The 25,626-nt window shown below is 48.6% G+C and overlaps 1 protein-coding gene across 6 annotated transcripts; it reads left to right on the forward strand.

The window, feature by feature from the left end:
• The first annotated feature begins 816 nt into the window (after positions 1-816).
• Positions 817-25,092, forward strand: PRR14L (proline rich 14 like). Of its 6 annotated transcripts, XM_084867337.1 has the most exons (10): positions 817-991; positions 8,257-8,776; positions 11,292-11,364; positions 11,939-12,115; positions 12,254-17,114; positions 18,118-18,189; positions 18,835-19,006; positions 19,553-19,659; positions 20,172-20,243; positions 20,911-25,092. In XM_084867337.1, the coding sequence occupies exons 2-10, from the start codon at positions 8,306-8,308 to the stop codon at positions 21,185-21,187; spliced, it is 6,282 nt and encodes a 2,093-aa protein (XP_084723463.1). In that variant the 5' UTR covers positions 817-991; positions 8,257-8,305; the 3' UTR covers positions 21,188-25,092. The 6 variants fall into 6 exon arrangements, with proteins under 6 accessions (XP_084723463.1, XP_084723460.1, XP_084723462.1 ...); XM_084867334.1 differs by having other exon boundaries at positions 11,939-17,114; XM_084867336.1 differs by having other exon boundaries at positions 11,942-17,114.
• Positions 25,093-25,626: the final 534 nt, after the last annotated feature.

Consider the following 25,626-nt stretch of genomic DNA (forward strand, 5'->3'; position numbering starts at 1 on the left):
CTAGATGGCTGTAAACTGCTTGACCACTTAACCGTTCCGCTATTCTGCTTGTCCTGGCTCACTAGCCTGTCTCAGCATTTGGATTTGGATGTATCTCTAGCCCCAACTACAGCTGGGAAAACTGTTACCTCCGCCACGTTGGCTGGCTCAAAGATACCTTGATCAGAAAAGGGGAAAATAAAGTCTCCCCCAAACCTTGACACTGTCCTTCCAATACCTATTGAGCGGACACCCTTAGGTACCCAACAAAGAGCGATGAACACAATGCTCAAGGGTGGGAAGGGACAGCTGATAGCGAATAGAGGGTTGAAAAGGGGCCATCTCAGCTGGTGTGAAACCTATGAATACATTAAAACAAAGCCTTGCAGAGAGGAGGCAGAGAGGTGCTATTGAGATTTAGCGATCCACATAATTAGGAGGAGGAGGGGAGTGGCATGACCTAAAACACTGATTCCAGTTATAAAGAGCTCTAGGACCGCCATAGACTAGTGGAAGGCAGGAAGTCCCTAGAATTGCAGCGTTAGGCCAGAGAAATGGTGGACCGGACCAGGGTATTTTCAGTTGAGACAGACACTGGACCCTGGGGGGAGTGCTCAGCAGAAGTGGCCTAAAAAGGTGTGTTCCGCTTTAAGAGCGCAGGCCTCAGGGGCGGGGCCTAAAGCGACGGGGGTCAGCCGAGGGCGGGAGGCCGACGCTGGGAGGCCCGCCCCTCGGCGTGCGCGCGCACCGCGCGGGGGGCGGGGCTTAAGGCGAGCCCGCATGGCCGTCTCCGGCCCCGGATGAGGAAGTACGAGGAGGAGGGGGCGGAGTGGGGGGGTCGGGGGGGAAAAGGAGGGCGAGGACCATAGAGACGAAGAGGTGGCAGCGGCCGGAGCGCCCCGGGCTCTCGGCGCTCCGCAGGCTCAGGTAGACTTGGCGGCGGCGGCGGGGCTGCGGCTGCCGAGGCGCGGCCGGCGGGGCGAGCGCGGGCCGCGGAGCAGCAGGCCTCAGGGTAAGAGGCGGGGGCGGGAAGGCTTGGGGCGCCGCCGCCCCGCCCCACGCCGCCCGGACAGGACCTTCCGCCGCGAGGTGCAGGTGGAGGGGAGCCCGGCCCCCCACTCTCTCTCTCTCGGGGTACCGAAGGGAAGCGGAGCTGCGGGGCGGCGGAACGGGGGCCCCGGGGGAGAGGGAGGAGGCCAGGCGCCCGCGTCGCGAGGGGGAAACGGCCTCCCCGAGTCATGGCTCCGACGGGGGAGAGACGCTCCTCTTGCACCTCGCCGCGGCCGGAGACCCCCAACTTCCTTCGGGGAGAGCGACGCCCCCGGTCCCGGGCGGACGCTCTGCCCCGGCGCCAGTGCGTCCATCAGCGGAGCGGGCCCCGCTCCCGGGGTGCGGGAGGGCGATTCTGGATTTATTTTAAGGAGGTTATTTAAAAGGTACCCCCGCCCCCAAAAAAATACCTTCCCCCCCCCCTCCTCCGATTTGGTCAGCGCCAGCCCCTCCAGTGAAGAGCGAGGCTCAACTGCCTGGAAGTGACAGAGGGATCGGCTCTCCCTTCCCTGAGGGAGGTAGACCTGTCTTCACGCCTTCATTTCTCACTGGCACCCTGACATACACGGAGGAGAACCCAGGATGTAGGGTGTTCGAAGCCAGCCTTTCCCCCCCTCCCCCGGTCCTGCCCACGGAGGCCGGGCGCCTCGCTCCTCTCCCCCCCACGCCACCCCCACCCCCACGGCTCGTGGTGTGCACGGAGCTCCTTGCATTTGCACGGTTGGCCCCTGGAGTGAGAGCGAAGCGAGACCCCTGTCTGCCCCTCTCCATCCCTTGTGACCTTGACCGATCGATGGCTTCACCTTTCTCCCCCAGCCCACCTCGGGTTGGGGCAGATTGTCCCAGGGGCTCCAGGAGACCCTGTGTGAGTGCTTAGTAACGTCGTTGTAACCTTTTGGTCCATTGTTGCCATGCACTGTTACTGTAACAGGTTAACTTGCTTTTAAAAAGGAAGCTCATCTCCTCTGCAGAGAAACTGATTTTTCCTCTCATCACCCCCAACCCATCTCTCCCCAGCACCCCCCCCCACCCCCCGCACTCCCACATCGCAAGTGTTCAACCCACTCTCTCTCACGTGAAAGGAGGTGGAGAGAGAGGCGCTTCTAATCCTTTTAGATCCTGCTCCGCTCCCCCCAGTGAACAGAGCCGGCCTCCGTTAGAACCATCTGGAAAATAGACCTTGTCTTTGGAAGCAAGTCTGTCCTCCAGGAGGCAGGGAGGCCTGGTGCGGAGGCCAGCCTTTCCTTTGTTTCCCAGGAGCTATCTCCCTCCCTCCCCGGTTGGAGAGGTCCTCTCCCACTCCCTGTCCTCGATCCTGTGAGAAGAAGCTTCCTTCTAGCTCTATGCTCCCCCCCCCCCCCCAAGAGGGAGAGTCGAACTTGTTTCTCTCGCTCTTCCAGGAAAAATAAGTGCCTTCGGGCGCAGGACCCTTTTCTGGTGTCTATTTAGAGCAGCACGGACGGGTGGTGGTTTCTTTTCTCTTCCCCTGAAAAAGAAATCCCAGGCTTTTATGCAGAGAGTCTGTCCTTTGCGCCCCGTCCCTCCCCGGAGGAGACAGGGCTCTCTCTGCATGCTAATAGAGGGAGGCGAGGGGAGCAGGGGGGGGTGCTGCTGAGAGTTCCCGCACGCCCCGCGGGAGAGCTGGGCCCCGATCCGCGGGTGGCTTCCCTGCCCCACTCGCAGTGTACGGAGATCTGGTGAAAGATTCTTCTGTCTCTGATCCCTTAAGAAGAGCCCCCCCCCCCCCTTCTCCGAATTCCCTGGGGGAAGGGGCTGGCTACCGTGTCTGATCTCGGGCTGAGAAAGCCCCTTTCTCAGGGTGCAGGGAGGGTGGGGAACCTTCTGGGGGCCTGGTCATTGTGGCATTGTGAGGGCCCGCGTGACTCACCGTGCTTCTTTCCGGTCCGAGCAGCCCCTTTGCTTCTGGGAATAAAGAGGGGAGACCTTCAGATTTGGGATTATGGGGGCACACGGGTTTCTGTTCTGCTGTTTGTCTCCCAACCCCCACCCCCATTTCTTTTCTCAGTGCTACAGACTGTACTCCCCAAACTTTGGTCTGGGGGACTGTCTGAAGGACTAGAAGTAAAAATTGGGCCTTTGTCAGGTTCTTGGTGCCATAAAACGTATGGAGATGGAGAGAGGCCACGCTGGCTCTCCCCGGTTGTCTTCCCACCACCTGGAGCTGTTTGGTGGGAGAGGAATTCGCACTGCCAAGTGGCCCAGGGACACCTCAGAAGCTTTCATCTTTGTTCTATGGAAAGCGTTCTTAAATTACCTCCGTGTGCTCCTGAGTGGTGCCCCGGGGATTGTACCACCATTGTTGATGCCTTGGGTGTGCTTTGCCGAAGCAGTGAAATAGAGCAGTTTTGTTTCGAGTTACGGGGTTGTTGTGGGTGGCAGGACCTTTGAGATTGTTCTGTTTAATGTGTTAATTTTACGTGTGAAAAACTAGCCTAAGGAAGTTAGGGACACACTCCAGGCCTGGCTGCTAGCAAGTGCAGGACAGGATAGGGACCCTGGAAAACAGGAAAACCGGCATCTAGGCTGCGCCTAGCATTGCTGCTGCATTTGAAACACAAATATCCGAGCTTACTTGTTCTCAATTCAAAAGGATTTCTTCTTTTACTGGAAGAATTGTACTGCATACTCCTTATAAATATCAGTCATTTTTTTTCCTTTAGGAAAAAATCAATTCTTTAAACAATCTAAATCTTATTTATGTTACCGTAAAGGTGAAACCAATAGCAGCTGGTAAGAGTTGTTCCTGATTCTCTAGGTTAATTTTTGCTTATACCTCAAATTAGATAATCATCTGATATCCTTACCTAGTAGGTTGGTAAACCCTAAATCCCTACCTACATTCTTTCCTCTTACTTGAAGTTTATTGAACATTTAATATAAAAACTTTTGTGGTTGAAGTAGAGAGCTGACATTTGGGGTGATACTGATAAATTAGAGGCATAATACAGTTACAGTTATTGGCTACATATTTGGGTCTTGAGAAACAATGTTTAAAAAAATTCAACATATGTAATACATACTCCTTATAAAAAAGGGGGAAAGTACAACATATAATGATGTCATTCATGATTCCATCACCCATCACTTCCCATCGTCCATCATTCCAACGCCCATCATCCCATCACTCTTGGGCCTATATTCTTTCAGACATTTCCTATATGCATATATATTTTCCCTAAAGGAGTCCTGATGTTTATATAATTTGATAAAATATTTCAAGCAACTTTCTGTATAGAACTATATTTCTTTACCATTTTTAATTGCTCCATTGTATTCAGAGATTTCATTTTTAAAAACTTGAATGGTAAAATTTGGGATCTTTTCCTATAGTCTTGTGGCCTTACCAATAACTTAATAGGTGGCAAAAATTGAGAGAAGAGTTTAGTGATGCAAGCTAGTGAGCTGAGAATGATTTTGTACCGCTGCTCTAGGCTTGCATCTGACTATTACTCCGTCTCAGGGTTCCAGCCAAGGCACTCGGCTGTTCTTGGTGATGCTGCTGAGAAACGGGAGGACCCAGAATTAGGCGAGGAGAGAAAGGAGGGATTGTCTTTTGCTTCCACAGCCAATGCGCCTCATTGTTTTACAGATTGAAAAGAATAGGAATTTTGTCTCTACCAAATAAGAGCACCAAGAAGTGATGATGTGGTGTTTGGCTTTTGTAAATTGGAAATTATCTTTTGGTGACCAGAGCGTTTAAAATTGAGTTTTGGCCAGTGAGAGCTTACAGTGTTTACAGAGCCATAAGAACAGCAAAGGTACCCTTTTCTCTGAGGAATATTTTGAGCCATTTTATGTGATGATCATTATTGCCTCTCTGTGATAAAGATGTCTTTTTGCATAAGTTTGTGTTCAGAACAAATCTTGAATTAGGACCACGGGGGTTGGAAGGAGTGGGATTTGTGAGAGGCACCGCTGGCTTTGAGTCCATGAAGGCACGTGAAAGGTCTAAAGTTCAAGTCTGAGCTCTAGGGTAACGGGGATGTCATTACTGAGATTCTAGGTTATTAAAAAATCCACCCAGTGGATGAAATCGCAGGAACATGAATAAAATATCCACCAGTTTAGGAAACCAAGAGAAAGGCAGAAAGGTCCAGAATGAGAGGACGGTCTTCTGTCCTTCCTCAGCCCCCAGCTTCGGTCCAGATAACACGGGGAGGATGGATCTTCTGTGCTAGGAGGAAAGATTGTCCGCACAGGAGTTTTCCTAGTGCGTGCCTCTTCCCGTGGAGGCAGAGCACGGACATCTGTAAGAGTGACATCAGTGGGCTCCCCAGATAATCAAGGTAGGAGTAGAGACTGGGACCAAGGAAACGCAGTTGTAAACATTTACATGGTGTGCTGGGAGTCCCTGCTGCTCAGAAACCTGGTTATGGTCAGTTAAGAGAACGTGAGACAGTCAATAGCCAGCACTGGTGTTTAGGGGTGTGTAGTATGTTTATGTCGGGGAAGCTGGACGTTAGGAAATGGGGAGGAGAAATGGCTGGCTTTCTGAAAGGTCCCTTTTTCCATGTGTATTTGGGCCAAAGGCATGAGCAATCAATACCTCTAATAAATCCTGGTAACGGACTCTGAGTCGCCAAATACTTCTCATCTTTCCTCTCCTGGTTTAGGGTTAGAGAAAGCATGCAGGATCTTATCTGGTTAATCAGTTTCCACACTGGTCGGGTCATAGTGGATTTTGTGGAAACTGCACATATTATTGGTAGACTAAAATGGAAAACTTACCGATCAGGAAATCCTGGTTGTGAGTGTACTGTTTTCTAGGTCTGTGTGAGTGCGTGCGTGTGTGTGTGTGTGTGTGTGTGTGTGTATGTGTGTTGACTACTTTGATGATATAATATTATGACCTACATAAATATAAATATTATTTCAGCAAATAAGCTGTGTTTTCGTTACCCAAAGCAAAAAATTAAACAATCCCATTTCAAAGAAGTCCCCTGGGGATCCCCCTCCTTCCCCTCAGATAACCATGTACCAGGTGTACCAGTTAGTAATGCGGACTTTTTTCAATAGATGGAGTTACACATATGTTGATTATATATATGTGATTTGGTATGTATGCTGTTTTGTTGTATGAACAGCAAGCTTCAAAACTTCATATGTCAAATTTGCTGAAGGTTTTAACATCATAGATATTTTTACTCTTAAAAATGTCGAATTTCGTGCCAAAAAAAAGAGCATTTGCGGGAAGTTATTATTCACTACTTTATTTTGAAGAAAAGTGCTGCTGAATACTTAGGGAAGCTTATGGTGAATATGCTCTATCTCAATATATTTGTGAACACTGGTTTAAATGCTTTAAAAGGGATGATTTCGATGTGAAAGACAAAGAATGTCCAGTTCAACCGAAAAAGTTTGAAGACCAACAATGACCAGCGTTATTGGATGAAGATGCATGTCAAACTCAAAAACAACTCACAGAAAGATTAAACATTGCTCAGCAAACAATTTCCGATCGTTTACAAGCAATGGGAAAGATTTTAAAGGAAGGAAAATGGGTGCCACATCAACTGAACGAAAGACAAATGGAAAACTGAAAAGTCATCAGTACAGTAAAATCAAATTGTGATTCGATGAAAAGTGGATTTATTTTGAGAATCCCAAACGCACAAAATCATGGGTTGATCCAGGTCAACCATCAACATTGACTGCAAGGCCAAATCGCTTCGGAAAGAAGACAATGCTCTGCGTTTGGTGGGATCAGGAAGGTTGCTGTATTATGAGCTTCTAAAACGAGGTGAAACCATAATACTGATTGCTATTGACAATAAATAATCAATTTGAACCATGCTTTGATCATGAAACGACAAGAATGGGGCAGAAGACACAGCAAAGTAATTTTGCTTCATGATGACACACCATCACACACTTCAAAACCAGTTAAAGACACATTAAAAGATCTTGCCTGGGAAGTATGAACCCACCCGCTGTATTCATCAGACCTTGCTCCTTCAGTTGACCACTGGTTTCCATCAATGGCACATGCACTTTCTGAGCAACATTTCAAAACATACGAAGAAGTAGAAAATTGGGTCTCTGAATGGTTTGCTTCAAAATAAGAAAAGTTCTATTGGGACGGTATCCACAAATTACCTGAAAGATGGGGGAAATGTATAGCTAGCGATGGACATTACTTTGAATAAAGCACTTTTGATGTTTCTCTTAAAATTATCATGTTTTCTTTGATTACAAAATCCGCATTATTAACCGGAACACCTAGTAATATTGTAGGCAGGTCATTTTTAACCTCTTCCGGTGTGATTTAAAAATCATAATGGGAAGATGATAGCTGCCCTACTTAGCTCACAGAGTTATTGTGAGAATCTAGTGAGTGATGACTGTGAAGGCACTTAGAAAATCTAAAGATGCTGAATGAAAGTCAGGAAGGAATCTGCAAAAGACCTGGTTTGGTAGTGTCTTGTGCCATCCTGGCTAAGTACAGTTTAAGTGTTTGGTAAGCAGTGTAGGAACAGAATTCCATTTTCTCTATATCTTTCAGAAAGTACAGGGTGTCCCAAAAAACGTATATACAGTTAACAGCTGATAGCTCAATTGATGTTTCTTTTTTCTTCATATTTAACCCATTGGGATTAATAATTATTCAAAGTGTGTGTACATTTTTTGGGACACCCTGTGTCTTAATAAAGAAAAGCCAGTGATTCATATTCTTCAGAGTCCTTTGGTATATATTCACTCAGAAAATATTTACTGAGTGCCTACTCCGTGTCAAGTATGTATTCCAAGCAGTGGGGATGTAGCAGTGAACAAAATGAGCAAAGTTCATGCCTTTAAAACAAAGTACTAAACTTTTGATCCCTTTTTTAAAATATATTTTTTTATTGATTTCAGAAAGGGAGGGGAAGGGAGATCGAAACATCAGTGATAAGAGAGAATCATTGATTGGCTGCCTCCTGCACGCCCACAAGGCATGTTCCTTGACCAGGAATTAAACCAGGACTGCCTGGTTCATAAGGTCGATGCTCAACCACTGAGACACACCAGCCAGGCCTGTTTTGATCTTTTAATTTATATCATTTGTTTTCCACAAATTCTGTCTATTAAGGACAATTTTTTTTTTATGCCAGAGAATGCCGGCATTTAAGTTAGAATTTATAATCCTTATTTTTGCCAGTTTGAGCTGAGACAGCTTTCTTCAACCCTGCAGAGTTTTAAACTTTTATCCCTTCCTTTGATTTGTGTCAGGGTGAACCGTTTGATGTAAGACTTGACTCCATACTCTCCATCTGCCCTAATGCTGTCATCGGGAATAGAGACTCAGCCAGTGCCACTTGATTCCTCCATGTCTGCCGTGGTACAGGAATTATACTCTGAACTCCCAGTAAGCGTCTCCAGAGAGCTTCATGCTGTCCCTGAGCCACGTGTGATTCCAGATGTAAAACCTGGAGCCTCAAGCTCTCTTGTAAGTCAGAGTAGGGCAGTGCCCTCGGAGCTGCAGAGGACTCATGCGGAGAGTCGTGAAGAAACCTCTCAGACCTCGGATCGTGGGGGAGAGCCTGGGCGGTGTGGGCTGGTGGACTCCCTGGCAGGAGGGTCTGTGGCTTCTGGAACCTTGGATAGGGAAGAGAAAACCAAGAGCATGGAGCTCACGGTCTTCAGAGATCGAGGGGACCGGGTGGAAATCACAAAAGACCCCTGTAAGGGAGCAGAGAAAGACCCATGTCAACATTCCACAGCCTCTGAAGGAAAGATCAGCCCAAGTCAGGTAAGAAATGAGATCTTGATTCAGATGAGTTGAATATGAATGACAGTTTTCCAGAGTCATATTTCACAGGCTAGCATATAGGTGCTGATAGGTAGCTTATGATTTATCCTTGAAACATTTCCAAAATGTTGACTTTGGTGTTAACTTTTTTGGATGATTTTTTAAAGATATTAGACCATTGAAGAGAGGAAGTTCTTATTTAATGAAAAAGTGTCACTTCTCTGAATCAGCTATTGTGTATGAAATACTGAGTCTCTTTGTGATAGTCATATGGTATTTCTGCATCTGATGTTAAGAAATTATGTGCACTTGTCCCTTAAGTTCGGGTAGCATTCTGATTAGGGATAGCATTGTGGAGTAAGATGTCACGGAGATGTCTGCGATTGTTGTCTTGTGAGCACTTTCACCCCTTCATAGCATCAGTACTCTTGATAGCCTCTTTATGTTTTAAAATTGTGCTAATCATGGACTTCACCATGCCATACTCGGTAGCCAGATCAGACACGCTCTATCATACTTTGCAATTTTTTCTTTTTAAAGCTCTATCATTGTTCTCACAACTTTCCTTTTTCCCTTTGCTCCTATCACTAACATTCTTAGGAGCCATGGTGACTTTATGTACATATCCTAATATATAAAAAGCCAGCGGCTGTCACAACTGAAACAACCAGACGGACAACTGAACAGCAGGCTGCGTGGGGTGACCAGGCTGGCAGGGGGGTAGTTGGGGGTGACTAGGTGGGGGGGGGGGGGGAGGCTGCAGTTGGGGGCAATCAGGCCGGCAGGCAGAGGCTGTTAGGGGTGATCAGGCTGGCAGGGGGGCAAGCAGTTAGAAGCCAGCAGTCCCAGATTGTGAGAGGGACGTCCCACTGCCGGTTTTAAAATTGTGCTAATCACTGACATAAACCGGCAGTCGGACATCCCCTGATGGGTCCCAGATTGGAGAGTGTGCAGGCTGGGCTAAGGGGAACCCCTCCCCCCCAATGCATGAATTTCATGCACGGAGCCTCTAGTTTAATAATAATAAGCAACAACAAAAGCAAAAAATGTCTTACTGAGCTAACATGACCGGTGTCTCATGTAAAGGCACCAGTTGTTTCTCTGAATTGCGATGAATGGATGAAAACTCCTTTTTATTAAACTCTGTTAATATGACTTATAGTTCCCATTCTACAGCCGTTCCTTTATAAATATGCAAACATAGGAAAGGGAGGGTTCCATCTAGAAATACAGAAGTTGCTTTATTTTCAGTGTACTTTGCTATGAACATAATCCTGGCTATTTCCACAAATGTCACGAAGTAGGAAATATCTCATTTGCTCCATGTTATGGACCCATAATTGCATAGTTCAGTGCATAGGCAGTCCCATCCGAAGATGGGGGCCGTCATCTCTGCCCTTCCACCTGCCCCTGCCTCAGGAAGCTCGCGTTTGGAGGAGCTCAGCAGGGTCTGGTTACAAGCTGGGCTAATGGCTCAGCAGTCCATCAGGCCCCAAGGAGCTTCGGACTGCCTGCTTATACAAGCTGACAGCCTGATGGATAGTCATTTCTCCCCTTAAGTGTTTGTGTGTTTTTCCTGCTCTAAACTAGTCTCATGGGAATGAATAAGAGAATTGTACTTTCCCCCCAGAACATACAGCCAGTTTTTAATGGGAAATAAGATTACAGACGAACAGTATAAGAATGGTTTTTAAGACCTTCCTAAGGTCTTAAAATCTGCCAAAGCTTTGGAGATGTCCCAGAGCTGTGTTTTATTCCAAAGCAGTGGTCAGGGAGATGGCATGGTGCATGGGCAAGGCAAAGAATTTGTTTACTGTCAACCTGAAAAACAAGTTGTGCTACTACATGATGTTTCTTATGTCCTATAGTTGAAAGAATGCTGCAAACATTAGCAGTTATTTCACTTGAGGTTGAAAGAGGGATCCATGGGAACTTTATCTTAAAAATCTATTCATTCAAGACAGATTGCGCAGCAGTGTTAGTATAGTAATGATCAGATATCAGTATCTAACAAAATCTAGATGGTAGGAAGAAATGTGTTTCCCCTTAGTCCCTCCTCCCATGTGAGGGGGGATGAAAATAAAATTTGAAAAAAATCTCTTCTACAAAGTTTTGGAAGAAACTTGGGAAAGAAAAGTGAGTATGTATTTCAAATGGTTAGGGACTGAGATACAGTACATCCAAGTTTCATGATATATTTTTTTAATGAAATTAAGATTACTTTGCAGCAATTTGTTTCTTGATTCAGAAGGCATTTATAGGGCTTTGTATGGATCTTTAGGCCAACATTTTAAGCCTCTGTTGTCCCAATCTTGGGAAAGTTGGCTTTTCCAGCTCAAATTCTAGAGAAGTGGGAGTTTTTATTGATGATTCTTATTTAAATTTGAGGTTTCCTTCAGTTTCCAATCTTTGTGACTGCTAGTGAATTTCTGGAGTCACAAAGAATCCTCATTCATGAGCTCACATATTCAACAGAGCTCTGAGTCCTTCCTGACTGCTGATCTTCTTCCTGCAGGAGGACCCCCGGATGCCGTCGCGCGAAGAGCTGTTATGCATGGACCTCCCTGAGGATTGTCTGAAGATCAGAGGTATTTACCCCTCACAAATCTTCATACTGAAAATGTGCATCAAATTGCAATTTTTTTTTTCGAAAGTAGAGAGCATACTAATCCCCCCATGTACCTCACTCAGTTTCAGTGATTACCACTAGCTCATGACCAGTCTTGTAGGGAAGCTATTATTCCCGGTATTCCGCTGAGGTAACTGATCAGTGATTTCTTTAGTATTTAATTATTTAAGTAATAAGAAGGTAGTCTAATAATATAAGCTGTTATATTGTGAGTCTGTTAATGTTTTCGAATGGAAACTGCTTAAGACTCTGAATTAGGTGTCTTCATGTCGCAGTCCTTTGTCCTGCTAAGTACATGTAAGAAACACTCAGAGAAAAGTATATGTTCCACATTGCCTGTTTCAGTCAGGTACACTGTGGCCCTTGTCATGTTCTGCAGAGAGCAAAACCAAAGGCTTATTAGTGCACTCACTTCGCAATTCTTCTCTTAAGTTGGGTATTTTTTGTTGTTTGTTGCATGATTACTTTGCTCTACCTTCATGGATTTATTTTTCATGATTACATGCTGATTTGGAATTGTTTCTTTTGTGCAGAAGGAAATGAACAAATTACAACTGAAATTCTGTCAAAATCTGCTGATCAAGTCCAAGGTATGAAGGTCAGTGGGACTGAGACAGATACTAATGATGGATACAAGAACGGCAGCGTGAGTCAAGATCTCTCGGCTGAGTGCAGCGATGACCCGGACGTAGACAAAATCATGACCAGTGGTGAGGTTTCAGAAACCGGCACATTAGTTTCCCTGGAGCCTTTGAACTTTGCGAAGCCTGGGTCAACAGAAGCAACTCCTAAAGAAAAAGCACGTGAAGCATTAAAACCTTGTTCTTCTTCGTTGTCATTGTTACCAGGGAACAGTGCCATTTGCAAAGTGGACGATGGGAAGGAAGAGCTGTGTAAGCTAAGCCTTGCCTGTGAAGCAGATGACAATCGCCACCAGATTGCTGGCCACCATGATAAAAAGCCCGGTTCTGCGCACGGCAGTCCCAGCCCCGGGAGAAATGTAGCTGTCGAACCCTTAGGAAAAAATTCTGAAGTTTCATGTTTCCAATCAAGTTTATCTGATCCAAAATCCAGAACAACAGCCTTAGAAAAATGCAGTCTTGCAGGTGATGGCTTGCTAAAGAGATCTGCTGAAAAGACAGAGGGTTCCTGTGTTGATGATAACGCTCAAAGCAAGAACTTGGCTTCTAGAGAAGAAAATGAAGAACAGTGTTTGAACTGCAGGTCTGACGGGGGGGAATTCTTTCTTGTGAATGCCAAGCAACCAGAAGAGGATGTGAGTGGTCATTATTCTGGAGGGAAAAAGACTCTTGCCTCCCCGAAAGAAAATACCCACAATGACTACTGCCTTCAAGGCAGTGTCCACACAGACAGCTCCAGTTCTCTAAGGCCCACGTCTTTTCCCGAAGCCACGGAAGTTATGCTTAAAAAAAAAGACTTGAAGATCACTTCAGACATGCAAGGTAGCTTAACAGACCCTGAGGACCATAGCGAAACTTCTACTCATATAAGCCATCCAGGCAGACACTCTGAAGAAAGCAGTTCTTCCTCTTCGATGCAGATCGAAGAGCCAGAACGGACAACCACCATCGAGCCTGGTATGTTAAGTGAAAAGATGTACAGTAAAGACCCTAACTCCTCAATCAGCACTCAGAGAAATCTGGAAGGTGACACCCAGTTAAATGAAGCATTATATAGTGACTTTATGATTGAAAAAAATGCCCTTGTGAGTTTAACGCCAGAGGACCAGATAAGTCTTGTAAATGAGGAATCAAAACCCAAGAAAGATGCTGCTCAGCTATTACCGTCTCTAGAGTTTGGTTGCAGACCCGGATCAGAAAAGTCTGTACAGACCTCACAGGACGGTGTTCCACATTTAGGTGAACAGAGCATTGCCTGTGAGATGAATGAACTTCCCTCTACTGATGAACTGGTTTTAGACAAAACAGAAAGTGAATGTGTTTTGAATCAAGTGTCCCTTAATTCTCGAGATCATGCGGCATCGTCAGCTGACAAAGCGTTGCCTTTAGAACTAACCGAGGATTCCCAGCAGAGCCATCACCCTCCGTTAGAGGATGGAGCCAGCGTCCTTACTGATCCCCAAACCGTCCCCACGAAGACAGAAATGAAAGGCATCTCTCCACCAGGTGACGAAACCCGTGGTGCCTCGTCAAACAATTTCACCTTAAATATCAAACCTGGAAGCCCTCAAAGAAAAGACGAAATGGCTGATTCAGGAACAGAAGATACACAGTCCAGACTTCTGTCATGTAAGAAAGAAGTAGCAGTCTTGCCTCCAGCGGTCTCTATCGTGGACTGTCAGAGTGCTCAACCTCAGCATCTCTCTAGCTGCCATTGTGTCGGGGGAAATGCACCAGGAGAGAGCACGTGTTCTGCGTGTGCTGCTGATGAGTCTAGAAGAATCATCCTGGAAAGTGAAAACTCTTCGAAAATCAACTCTGAAAACGCATTTCAGCACAGCGGTCACTACTCCCCAGGAAGAGAAGACTCCGTGGAAAGAAGCATCCATGAAGTGAGTTGTACATCAGAGGGAAGTGAACTTAACGGAAGAGAAACTAAGGACAGCCTTCCAGGAGCTAAGAACAGAAACGAAAGGACAGTAGGTATGTTAAATAGTGAAGCTTCCAACAAGACCATTCACGGCACCAATCACATCCAATCCAGGGAGGAAGGGCTAGAATTAAAGGAACAGAATATACCCAAAGAGACTATGTCTTATAAATATAACATCTCTGGTTGTGCCGCACAAGAACTAAACCAATCTGTAAACATTCCAAAACCTGAAAAAGGATTGGAGCTGTCTCCTGCTAAGAGCTCCAGTTTTAAAAACATGAACCAAGCAGTTAAAACACTTGATCAGAAGACAGATGAAGTCCTTGACTACCGGAGTAACCCAGACAGACCAGATGCATGTAGAAGTGAAGATAAACCAGCTAAGGGGACACTAGGTAGTGACCAGAGACAGACCATCACAGAGCCTAACACAGGGGAAAGCCGTCACCAAAAGAACCTGCCATTCAGTTCAGGCAATAACAACTCCCTGTCTGGGGGTAGTTGGAAGAAAGGCTATTTGAAAGGAGGCTTTGAAAGGATTTCTGGTTGTGATAAGCCCGCAGGTGGTAGGGTAGGCATTGCCTACACAAACTGTAACAATAAGCCTACACAAGGCATGCTGGACGCGCTTGGTGGTGTACGGCGAGGTGGACTGGCATTGATTGGAACCTCAAGGAGTACCCTGTCTCAGAGAGGAGACCTGAATGCTGCATTTACAGGACAGACTGACCAGGATTCAGAACTCCCAGATGCCACTTCCTCTGCAGTAGAATCACTTAAAATAAAAAAATCATGTGAAGAGAAAGTTTGCAGGTTGTTAAACGATTGTGAAATGGCAGTGCGTCCAGACCCTTGTGCAAATGAGATAGAGTCTATTGCGGATCATGAGCCAAATACAAGGATATTGGATAGAGTAAACGTGTCTTCAAATCATATTCATCATGAACAGCAAGTTAAAGAAGCATCTCTGAAAGAAACCCAAGGGATGATTGAAAAATCAAGACTAGAAATACATTCTGAGTTTGACAAGGAAAATACCTTTGGAATTTCCTCCGAAGGGTTGGTGTCTTCTGGACACCAAGATGAGAACTCTGTTCCCCCAGCGAGCCTGAAATCCATTGAGATAACGCCGTTGTGTCTGTCTGCTCAAGAAACATCAGAAGCTAATATTAACAGTGAAGACACTGACCTAAAAAATATTTCTAAACCAAAAGAGGGCGGAATGCTTTGTGAAAAGGTAGAGGATTGCACGGTCCTGCCTGAGATGAAGGAAGGAGAACCAAGGATTACTGGGAATCCCGGCGAAGGAAACAGCCTTGACATCAGTATGAAGAATTTGCCTTTGATGACGGAAACAGAAACTAAAGTGAAAGGGGAAGAAGCCAAAGAACATCAGAGGGGACCGCCAGATCCCCTAGCTGCTGGGGAGGAGTCTGACGAGAGGATCGCCAGGGAAGATGGTCACGGGGATGGCAGGAGTGAGATTCCTCAGACACATGGCACCTCCCGGAGGGTGCGCGGTGATGCTGAAGAGCAGCAGAGCCAGAGGAATCTGGACTCCGTGATGCAGAAGGCCGAGCAGTGTGACCATCAAAAGGAAGCACATACGATATTGGAACATCGTGATGTGTTGTCAGAGGAAGTGCAAAGTGAGAACCAGCCTAAGGATTACAAATGTGAGTGCACCAGGATGAGAGAAGTGCCCCCAGCACAGCTGGCCCAGGCCAGCACGAACGCACGGCCTCAGAAGTTGAAGGACCCGCAGGAGGAGAAATTGCGTCATCCGTTAGAAAGGGACATGGCGCTGTGCACGGGTCCTCGCCTTCCTAGTGCCCCCCAGAAGTCACAAGACGCCAGCTCCGCGAGGTGTTACGAGATCCACGGTGCCTTTGGGAACGCCTCCCATCAGAAAGCAGCGCTTCCCTTAAAGAAGCAGCCGCATCGGGCGTGTAAGAAAGTTTCCTGCCAGGAGCAAGCCCACGTGGGAAGGAAAATAAGTAAAATAAGTAAAATCAGGAATGCTGCCTTTTTAAAGAGTTCCCCCGAAACCATCCCCACCAGAGCGCACAGGTTTCTCAGTTCACCTGCTCTGTCTGCACCCTCACGACTGGACCCCGAAACAGTACCCAGCAGGGGCCCCGTTGGGCACATACCAAAGCAGAAGGCTGCCCCGTGCCATCTCTTAAGGAGCCTGAACGCCAGGAAGCCTACCAAAGACTCCGCCTTACTCAGCAAGCTGTCCGCCCTCGCCTCCAGACTGGCCCCGGCCCCCAAGACCCCCAAGCTGAGGTACCGGCGGGGTTCCTCTGAGCTGCTCCCGGTGGCTAAGAGCTACAAGCGGCTCCGGTGTAAAAGGCTCCTGGACGGATTCTCAGACGGCATGATGCAGCTGAACCCCTATCTGACAGCCAGCGGCTGGGACCGGAGGCCTCACAGTAAGCCCTTGACACTGTATCCCCTCGAAGCCATCAAAATGAGCTTCGTAGATTTGAGCGACAAGATGCCGCTGCTGCTGTTCGGTTCTGGAATCTTCCCGATATCCTTTCACGTGAAGTCAGGCTCCGAGCGCGTGCCCGAGTCCCCACGGACTTTTCCCGAGCACTGTGCTCCCGCGAGGCTTGCCTTAGGGGAGGCCGCCCAGTGCCCTTCGCAACCCCCCAAGTGGACCTTTTCCTTCTTCCTGTCCCACGCTTGCCCTGGGATGGCCGCATTCAGGGAAGACACTGGCCTCGGTGCTCAGGCGCACGCCCAGGCTCCTGCACAGCCCCCGGCTCCCCTCGGGGCCTGCGGGGGCGCCGCGGTGGTCCAGGCCAGATCAGGCTGCTCCGCCCTTGGCCTTCACACACTCCTAGCACTTTGCTCCCCGGGATGCTACCGGATCTGGACAAAAAAACGGAGCTTCTCCAGTCACATGCCTGCCATGCAGCGGCTCTTCGTGACTCAGTTTACACAGGGCCTGAGAGGGTTACGGTCTCCGGCCTCCATCGCGGACAGGATCTTCTGTTCTCTGCCCTACTCGGTGGGCCGAGTGCTGTCCGTTTGGAGCCAGCACGGGCCCTCTGCCTGCCCCTTCGAAGCCTCTGCTCTGCACGCCACTCACGGCAAGCGGCAGCCAGCTCTGGACACTGCGAGCAGGTAAACTGTCCCCTGTTCTTTGCAAGTGTTCCTTCTTTGCTGCCTGCCATCAGGGAGCAGGAGGCCGCTGCTGGACAAGCAGGGCTGGTGGGAGCTGTGTCTGCCCTCTATTTATACCTTGCCCAGTCTCTGGGAGAAAATGGGGCAGTAATTTAAATGCCGACCCCTCTCATTTCCTGCAGAACCCTTTATTTGGCATCCTTTGTTCTGCCCCATTCATTCTGCAAACCATCAAGTCTTTTGAATTTCTTTTCTCCTCTGTCCCTCCTTTGAAAAGAACAACATTACACGTTGAGTAGTGACCAATAATGGCTTGTAGCTGTAACTTGTTCACAAAGTATTATATAGCCAGCACCGAATTCAGAGTTTTGTGTGTAAAGGATACAAAGAAATACCTTTTTAACAATTATGTAGACGTCACCAAATCTGGTTTGTGAACCTTTGCATTTCTTTCTGGAACAGAAAGGCTTCCAAGATTGGCATTTACACACTATAGTTGTAGAATATGTAGAATTTGACGTGAACTTGGAAGAGAGTTCTCGTGGTTTGATCACTAGGAAAATAATTTCATCAGTATCATTTTACCTTCTAATAGAAATCAGAGAAGAAAAAGAATTTGAGAGTTATAACCTTAAAGATCTGATTTAGATGTAATAGGTATATCCTCCTGTTGGTAACCCTTAGAGTAAGTAGAAGCTTGAAACATGTTTTATGTTGCCCTTGTGACTTTCCCCCTCCTTTCTCTTACTGTCCTCTGCTTATTTCCACCTTCTTTCCGTTTAAGTGAGAAAAGAATCTCCCTGCCGGCCCGCCCCCATCCTGGCGGAGAGCACATGAATGAGATGCTCCCAACCGGGAGAGTGTCTTCTTCCCAAGGGACTGACATTTCTATCTGCCTAGGGCTCTGATGGAGTGTCCTGTGCTCAACCTGTACTGACATCAAAACGTTTTCTGTTGTTCCGCTGCCCTAACCTATTGCTCATGTGCTTTTGCTTCGCTCCAGCCACACCATGTTACCATATGTGCCTCTTCCAGGCATGGAAGCTACTTACAACGCCAGTGGCAGTCCGATAAGGTACGTCCAGTGTGCTGGCACATGAGGAATTGTGGAGTGCGTGACTGAGTGACTGAGTGTGTGTGTGTGTGTGTGTGTGTGTGTGTGTGTGAAAGAGAGAGAGAGAGAGAGAGAATGGTAGCGATGGTGCAGATGGTGCCTGGTATGATTCTGAGCTTTTGTTTTTCTTCTAAACCAGATTGAATCTTAGATTCAAATGTGTTTCATTATAAGTAGCAACCAAGAATGTGTAATCAATACCAAATAAGGGGGAGGGGGCTCAAAATCACTCAGCCAGCTCATTCTACTGTAAGTTCCCTCTCAGGCTATTTTTGGTGCCTGGATGGGATTGATCTCCTCTGCCTGTATTCATTTGTTTAGTTCACTAAATGTCTTCTCCCTTCCCAAACATCTGTTCCTTCTTACATTTTTCCTTATTCATTACTTTTTCCTCATTTTATTGCTCCGTGCCAATGAAATGGATTGACTGCATTCTTGTAAATATTTGTAAACGCACACAGGCCATGCCCGGATGTGACTGGAGATCAGGTTGAAATGTCCTTGCCGGCAGAAGGCCTCAACCCTAGTCTGGGTGTTAAGCTCAGTGTGCTGAGGTAGGAAGTGAGTCCAGTCCTTTGTCTTGTGCTTTTCTCTCGGCGCTGCTAGGCTGGAGCCTCCATTCCCTGCGCTGGTGCCAAAGCCTCGCTTGGTAACAGACTCGGCCGTCGGCAAGCTCCTGCTGTCAGCCTCGGAGTTCGAGGTTCCCGGATTAGATGAGCTGGATGGTGTGACGGCAGCGCACCCCCGGCCGCAGAGCAGCCCTCCGGAACAGAAAGAGGTGAGTGTGACGTGCTCGTGGCGTCAGGCCGCAGAGGCACCGGAGGTGGCCATCGATGACTGCAGGTCACGTGATAGGTACACAGGGGCCCTGGCTGCCTCTGCTGACCACCTTGAGCTTCAGCTGAGGACCAGAGATGGCCAAGACCGGAGGTTTTCTGTTTGTCCACGAAACGATGCTCTGGATCTCTTAATCTGCATTGTTTTCTGGATCCTTTTTTCTTAATGGCAGAATTTAACAATGTTTAGAGAACTAGACCACAGCGCTGCTTCACGCATTCAAAGAGGATGAGGGAATGATGGTGTTTTTCAGTTTTGCAACATCTGCTGTCTCCAACAGATAATGATAGGGTTCTCTTTTAATATAAGACAGGATAGCTGCTGAAAACTGGTGGCAGGCGCAGCAGGGGAAGCTTGGTCATAAAGTACTGATTGGAGTCATCTGGAAATGGAGGCTGTGATATCTTGAGGGTGAAATAAAGGGACTTTATATTTTTAAAAATATCTTACAACTTGACATATCTTTCTTTTTAACCCTTAAAAACAGGCTGAGCCCGAGAAGAGGCCAAAGAAAGTCTCCCAGATTCGAATCCGGAAAACCATTCCCAAGCCAGACCCTAATCTTACCCCCATGGGCCTCCCTCGTCCCAAAAGGTGAGCTCTTCCTCCAAGTCACGCGGCTTCCCTCCTTTGGAAAATGGTTTGGCATAAGGTCACGGCCTTTTAATGACCAGTCCTCTTGAGCTGTTTTACTCCTAAGATTGTCTCAAGAATATTCACTGGCAGGGTGGCCAGAGGTTCTGTGCAATACACTCATAACATTTTCCCCAACCACTAAAAGAATAGAAGAGTGTATGATTTCCAAGCCAGGAGACGGGCAGTAAGAGAGACAGAAGCAAGTGAGGTGGGGGCTGGGGTTGCATCAATTGAGGATAGAAGAAGGAGCAGTAAGTTAAGGAAATAGATAGAAATTCAGCTATATCATTCCCAATAAGTATAAATGAGCTAAATGTCATAACATCAGAGAATGGCAGCCTGGAGGGGAAATCCAGTTCATGAAACACATCTACAACATACTGCACAAAGGTCTAAAGTAAATGAATGGAAAGGACAGAGGAAGCCAATCTTATCTTTCATAAGAGGCAAACATTTTGTTCTCGTTTCAGGTTAAAGAAAAAGGAGTTCAGTTTGGAAGAAATATATACCAACAAGAATTATAAGTCTCCTCCTGCAAACAGGTAGGTACATAGGAATAGGCAGTCATAGATGGGGAGGGCTTCTGAGATGATCCATGTAAATCTCCAGTTCTTTAACTACAGACAGGGTACGCACAGTTCTTCCCGTGTCAGGTCTTGGAAATTACTAGAATCGGTGCTTTTAGTTCCCAGCATTTGAATTGGGGTCGGTGGTGGAATGGGAAAGAAATGTATATTGGGGTTAGTTGATACAGAAAATGTAGTTTCCTTTTAGTTTGTACTGGAGTTTTTACTCAATATGCTGGCTGTCTTTTAGACTAATAATCACTGCTATTCAGATATGATTCGAGACACAGAAAAGGTTTTACTTGGCTGCCTCTGGGTTTAAATTCAGTTCAGGTCATTGAACTGTATTCCCATCCCCCCAAAAGTAAATCTTTGAGGTGATGAGTATGTTAACCCCAATGTGTGAATCCTTTACCAGTGTGCAGTTATATCAAATCACATTATATGCTTTTAAGTATATTACAATTTCAGTTTTCAGTTATACCGTGATAAAGTTGAGAAAACACACGCACATTAAATAAAAAGATATTGGCCAGAGGAAACAGTTGCTAGGAGTCAGTGCAAACAGCTCTCGGCCCCTGTTGACTGGAAGAGCTGCCCTGTGAGTGGGTGCGGTGGTGACTGTGTTGTGTCCCCCCCTCAGGTGTCTAGAGACCATCTTTGAGGAGCCTAAGGAACGAAACGGTATGCTCATCTCAATCAGCCAACAGAAGAGGAAGCGCGTTCTAGAATTTCAGGATTTCACTGTCCCACGAAAGAGGAGAGCTCGAGGGAAGGTCAAGGTGACGGGCAGCTTCACCAGAGCCCAGAAGGCAGCACTGCAGAGCCGAGAGCTGGATGCCCTTTTGATACAGAAACTGATGGAACTGGAGACCTTCTTCGCCAAGGAGGAGGGAGAGGAGCCGTCCCCGGGGTGCTGAGGATGGGGCGTCTTCATGGAAGAGGTTGGCCCGGTGCCCAGACTGTCCAGACTGCGACCCACGGCTTTTTCCTGCCTCGAGGTGCAGCCTCCTTAGAAACTGGTGACGAGGGCCCCCTGCTTCTCCTGCTGCGTCCGGAGCCTCCGGAGCCTCCTTCCTTCTGGACGTGGTCCCGAGCGACCTCTGACCTCTGTGCCATCCACACGGGGGCCGCAGTGCGCCTTGGACGACACTAGATTCCACGGGCTCCGGCCTCGGCGTCCCTGTGGGAGCGTCACGTGTTTACGGTGGTGCTAGACCAAGATGGCTGACGGGTGTTGCCCAGGGAGGGGCCTGGCGTCCTCGCCTGAGGGGCCCCGCGGCTCGTTTCAGTGGTCGAGGAGCTATAAGTCTGTGGTGTTCCCTGCCCTTTGAGTCCCCCTGCCCAGAACCTGGGGTGTGCGTGTGCGTGTGTGTGCGTGTGTGTGCGCACGTGCGTGTGTGTGTGCGTGTGTGTGTGTGTGTGTGTGTGTGTCTTTTTCCCATCATTTTTTCTCCCCTCCGTGACTGTGGGTCACTAGTGCCAGAGGGGCCATCCAGGCCCCATTCAAAGTAAGTTGCACTTTTTAATGTTGTGTTTTTTCATTTGTTTTATTCCTTTTTTTTTTTTTTTAATTGCTGCATGTTCAGAGCCTTTAAATGTGATTTTAAAACAATTTTTTAAGACATTGAGGAGAAAGATGATACATGTCTGCAGAATAGATGGCAGGCGTCCGGCCCAGTCTGGGACAGTGGAGAGACACGTTTCCACCCGCGTGTCTCCGCAGTCCCCTCCCCGTCTCTCTCGTGCACTTCGTTAGAGGGAGCACTTCTTTCCTCTGGGCCCTCATTCCTGCGTGCTAAGTAGATGTATTAATTTTAATGACGGAAGCAAGAGCAGGTTTCTCTCCCAATCATTTTTAAAGTGTGCAGGTTGGGTGTGGTCTTTTAATGGATTTTATCTGCAGTGTTGGAATGTAACAAAGCTGGGTACAACAGTACGGGCGGCCGTAGAGGCCGGCCCCCGTGTTTGCAGCTGTGGGGGCAGCCGGCCCTGAGAGTCGGGGGGGGGGGGTGTCCCCACAGTTCAGGCTCAGCGGCGTGTCCTTGCGATGGGATCAGGAATCCCACGGCTGGCACCGCCGAGGACACCTCCTTTGCTCTGGGCTCCTGTGTCGAACCTACTGGGAATGTGGGATGCCGGTGCTTGCTGAGCTGCTGTGTGCCCACGGGAGTCTGGGCAGAAGGATACGTGTGGGTTAGCAGGCCCAGAGGTTTCATTCCTTTCCCACTAATCCCTGTGTGCCGATCCTGCGTCCCCGTTCCCCTGCCCTCTTCCCTTGTGTCCTCCCCCCGCCCCTCTCTCTCTCTCTCTCTCTCAACAAGAGTTCAGAGAATGACATTCCTTGGCTGGTGCATGGAGTACTAGACGCAGCCTCAGGACGCTGGCCACCTCTCCTGTCTCCCAGGAGCCACTGCGGAAGCCGCTGCCCCCGGGAACTGTCCGAGCTGCAGAGGCTCTGGAGCCGGCCTGTTGGAGGAGCGAGCGGGCCGCCTGGGCTGTGGCTCCCAGGTTTCTTTTGTTCCCCGTTTGTCAGGGGGCTGAGCAGGGGGCTGGGCAGGGGGCTGTGAGCGGACGTGGGGTTAAGAAAAATACATAACCACGCTGCTCCTGGGTGGGCGGGAGGGCTCCACGTGCCTTTCCTTTGCAGGTGGACAGTCTGTGCCACGCTGCAGCAGAGAGAGGACAGGAGCCGGAAGAATCAAAGGGCACGTCTGTCTCAGACACAGCCTAGCACGTCCCATACGCACCTGAAGCCCCTGGGCTCCCAGGCGAGGGCAGACGGCGTCAGGAGGCCAGCCTTCCCCCACACACACACACCCACCCCGGCTCTGAGGGAGCCAGCCCGTTCCGCCCTGCACGTCCATGTGGCCTAGACTGTGTGGACTCGGTCCTGGGGCAGGGCCCGCGGGGCTGCCGTCTTGCTTCAGGGCGGGGTGAGGAATGCAGTGGCCCTCGCACAATCGTGTTCAGGGAAGCACTGCTGGACAAGCTCGCAGACTCCCCGTGAGTCACCGGAGCCTGTTTGCGGGCACCTGTGCGGGGTAGCCGAGTCAGCGATGCGGGGGCCACGCCATCCTGCAGGCTGAAGGTGAGGTGGGCACAGCTGTGGCATCACCAGCATCACAGTTGAGGCTTCAGGTTTGCCTGGGAGAGGCATGGCAGTGTCTGGGCCAGCAGCAGTGGTTGGGGACCTTGGCCTCTGGGAGGGGAGAATGGGTGGAGACGGAGACCGGAGCTCCCTCCCTTGTCCTGGGAACGTGGGGAGAAGCCCGCCTGTGCTCTGGCCAGGCCTTTCCCCGCCGCAGGGTTAAGAATGGTCCCCACTGCGAGCGCGCAGCTGCTTACCTAGAGGCGCTAGAAGGGCGCTAGCCACGCTCAGGCACACGTGTCTTAACCCCTGTCCTCCCCGCTGGCTGGCCAGCTGCAGCGCTGTGTGTGGGACGGCTGATGACTGAGTGGGCGCTGGTACAGTTCCTAAGCTTGGGGGCTTCCTTCCGAAGTAGCGGGAGTTCTAGTTAACTGGAACTCACTCTGCTCTGGTTTAGGGTCACTAAGGTGGGAAAGGGAGGAGAGTCATCTCAGGTCCAATTGGGGTTCCACCCATCAGTTTTTCGCTGAGTCTTTGAACTATGGGTTTCCTCGTCTTTTAGCTTATAGCTGTCTTTGCTTTGCCACCCACCTTCCCCGTCTTTTCCTTTGACCCCCCTTTCCAGCTTCAGTCCTTCATACCTCATCCCCTTCCAAACCAGATTATGTCCACTTGTTCTTACTGACCTTACTCTGAGGGCTTCAGCCGAGGGAGGGGCAGTGGAAAGACATGTAGCGGTTGCCTTACTGGAGCCTGAAAAGCTCAGAAACTCATGCTGTGAATCCCCAAACTCTGCGCTCCTCCAAGAGCTGTGGAAATCATGACACTTTTGTCACAGTTTTGCCTGAAAGAGTCTTGAGTGGGTGCCAGAGCCAGTCGGAGGTAAATTCCAGATCCCACCCTCCGGGCAGGACCCTCCGTCCCCCTCCCCTCCACCCCCCACCCCCACTCTGTCCTGCCCGCCAGGCCAGGAGCCGTCCGGAGGACGCCGGGCTGGAGCGGGGCCTCCAGCTTTGGTGCAGCCTCGCCGGGCCAGAACGCCATCTCTGTCCCACGCACACGAGCGTCCGCAAGAGACCAGCTTCAGGCAGCGGTCCTTGCCTCCCGGTCCCCGGGGTGGGGAGGTGTATGCAGTTGGTGCTTTTTAAAATTCTCCTGTTTTGTTTCTGTAAGCTTTTCCCCCTGGTATCATGGAAAGGACCTCTTAATCACCACCTTGTGGGTGGCTGTATCCAAAGTCTAAATAATCGGCCAGATGAGGCGGAGCAGCCTTTCCTGAGCCCTCGGAAGGGACGGGCTCCCTCGCCACAGCTGAACTTCTGTGCAGAGGCTGGCCGGGGAGCAGGCTGCTCTATTCCAATCAAATGTGATGTCCTCTGACCGCACCCGGGCAGCAAAGGCCCGTCCAGCCCGCCGTCCAGCGCAGCACGGTCAGGCTCGATGCTTGTTCACTGTGCTTCCTCACGAGCCCCTCTCTGGTGCTGAAATTGGATTTGAATTGTGGTGAGAGGCCTCCGCACCTCCGTGGGCTGGGCTGGCCAGTACGCAGCTGCCCGGCGTGTTTATATATTATCACGGTCAATAGTTCAGTGAGATTTTGTACATTTTTGGTAACATTGGCATACATGATGCACCCGCAGCTCCTGTTCTGTTTGGTAGTTTGTGCCTCTAAAATTCCCACTGTTATGTGTGTTAATTTATGAAAATAAAGAATTTTTGAAACCTTTCCAATAACCCTCCAGGCTGTTATTTTATTCTCATGACTTGGCATTAATAAGTTAAAATTGTTCCTGTAATGTCATGAGGCTGTTTTGTGTTACACTTTTCCTTTGTTTAAAAGGTAGAGGCCAGTTATCAGTTAAGGCCCTGTTATTGCTTTAACATCTTCCATCACAGAATCTTAGCATTGGTAGGTCCTTCTGAGAATAAGAGGACTAGTCCAAACTAAGAATTTCCTCAACTCCTGGACATGGACAACAGTGTGTGATTGTGGGGGTTGGGGTGGACAGGGCATAGAGGGGGTGAAAAAACTTTAAGGCAAACAAAGGGCCCACAACCGTAATGCCGCTCAGCCCCCACCATTCAGTTCCCAAAATCACAGGGATTTAGTGCTGGTTCTTTTTCTTTTTAAAAAAATATATTTTATTGACTTTTTTACAGCAAGGAAAGGAGAGGGATAGAGTTAGGTATATGCCCTTGACAGGAATTGAACCTGAGACCTTTCAATCCATATGCCGATGCTCTATCCACTGAGCCAAACCGGTTAGG

This window comes from Pipistrellus hanaki (assembly GCF_964339955.1).
Source record: "Pipistrellus hanaki genome assembly, chromosome: 19".
NCBI classification, from domain to species: domain Eukaryota; kingdom Metazoa; phylum Chordata; class Mammalia; order Chiroptera; family Vespertilionidae; genus Pipistrellus; species Pipistrellus hanaki.

What these genes read in the sequence shown, in the direction of transcription:
- PRR14L (XM_084867334.1), top strand. Translation starts at nt 8,306, where the DNA reads ATGCTGTCATCGGGAATAGAGACTCAGCCAGTGCCACTTGATTCCTCC. An exon ending in GAAAGATCAGCCCAAGTCAG is followed by an intron (nt 8,777 to 11,291) that starts GTAAGAAATGAG and finishes TTCTTCCTGCAG; the next exon opens with GAGGACCCCCGGATGCCGTC. An exon ending in GCCAGTGGCAGTCCGATAAG is followed by an intron (nt 18,190 to 18,834) that starts GTACGTCCAGTG and finishes CGGCGCTGCTAG; the next exon opens with GCTGGAGCCTCCATTCCCTG.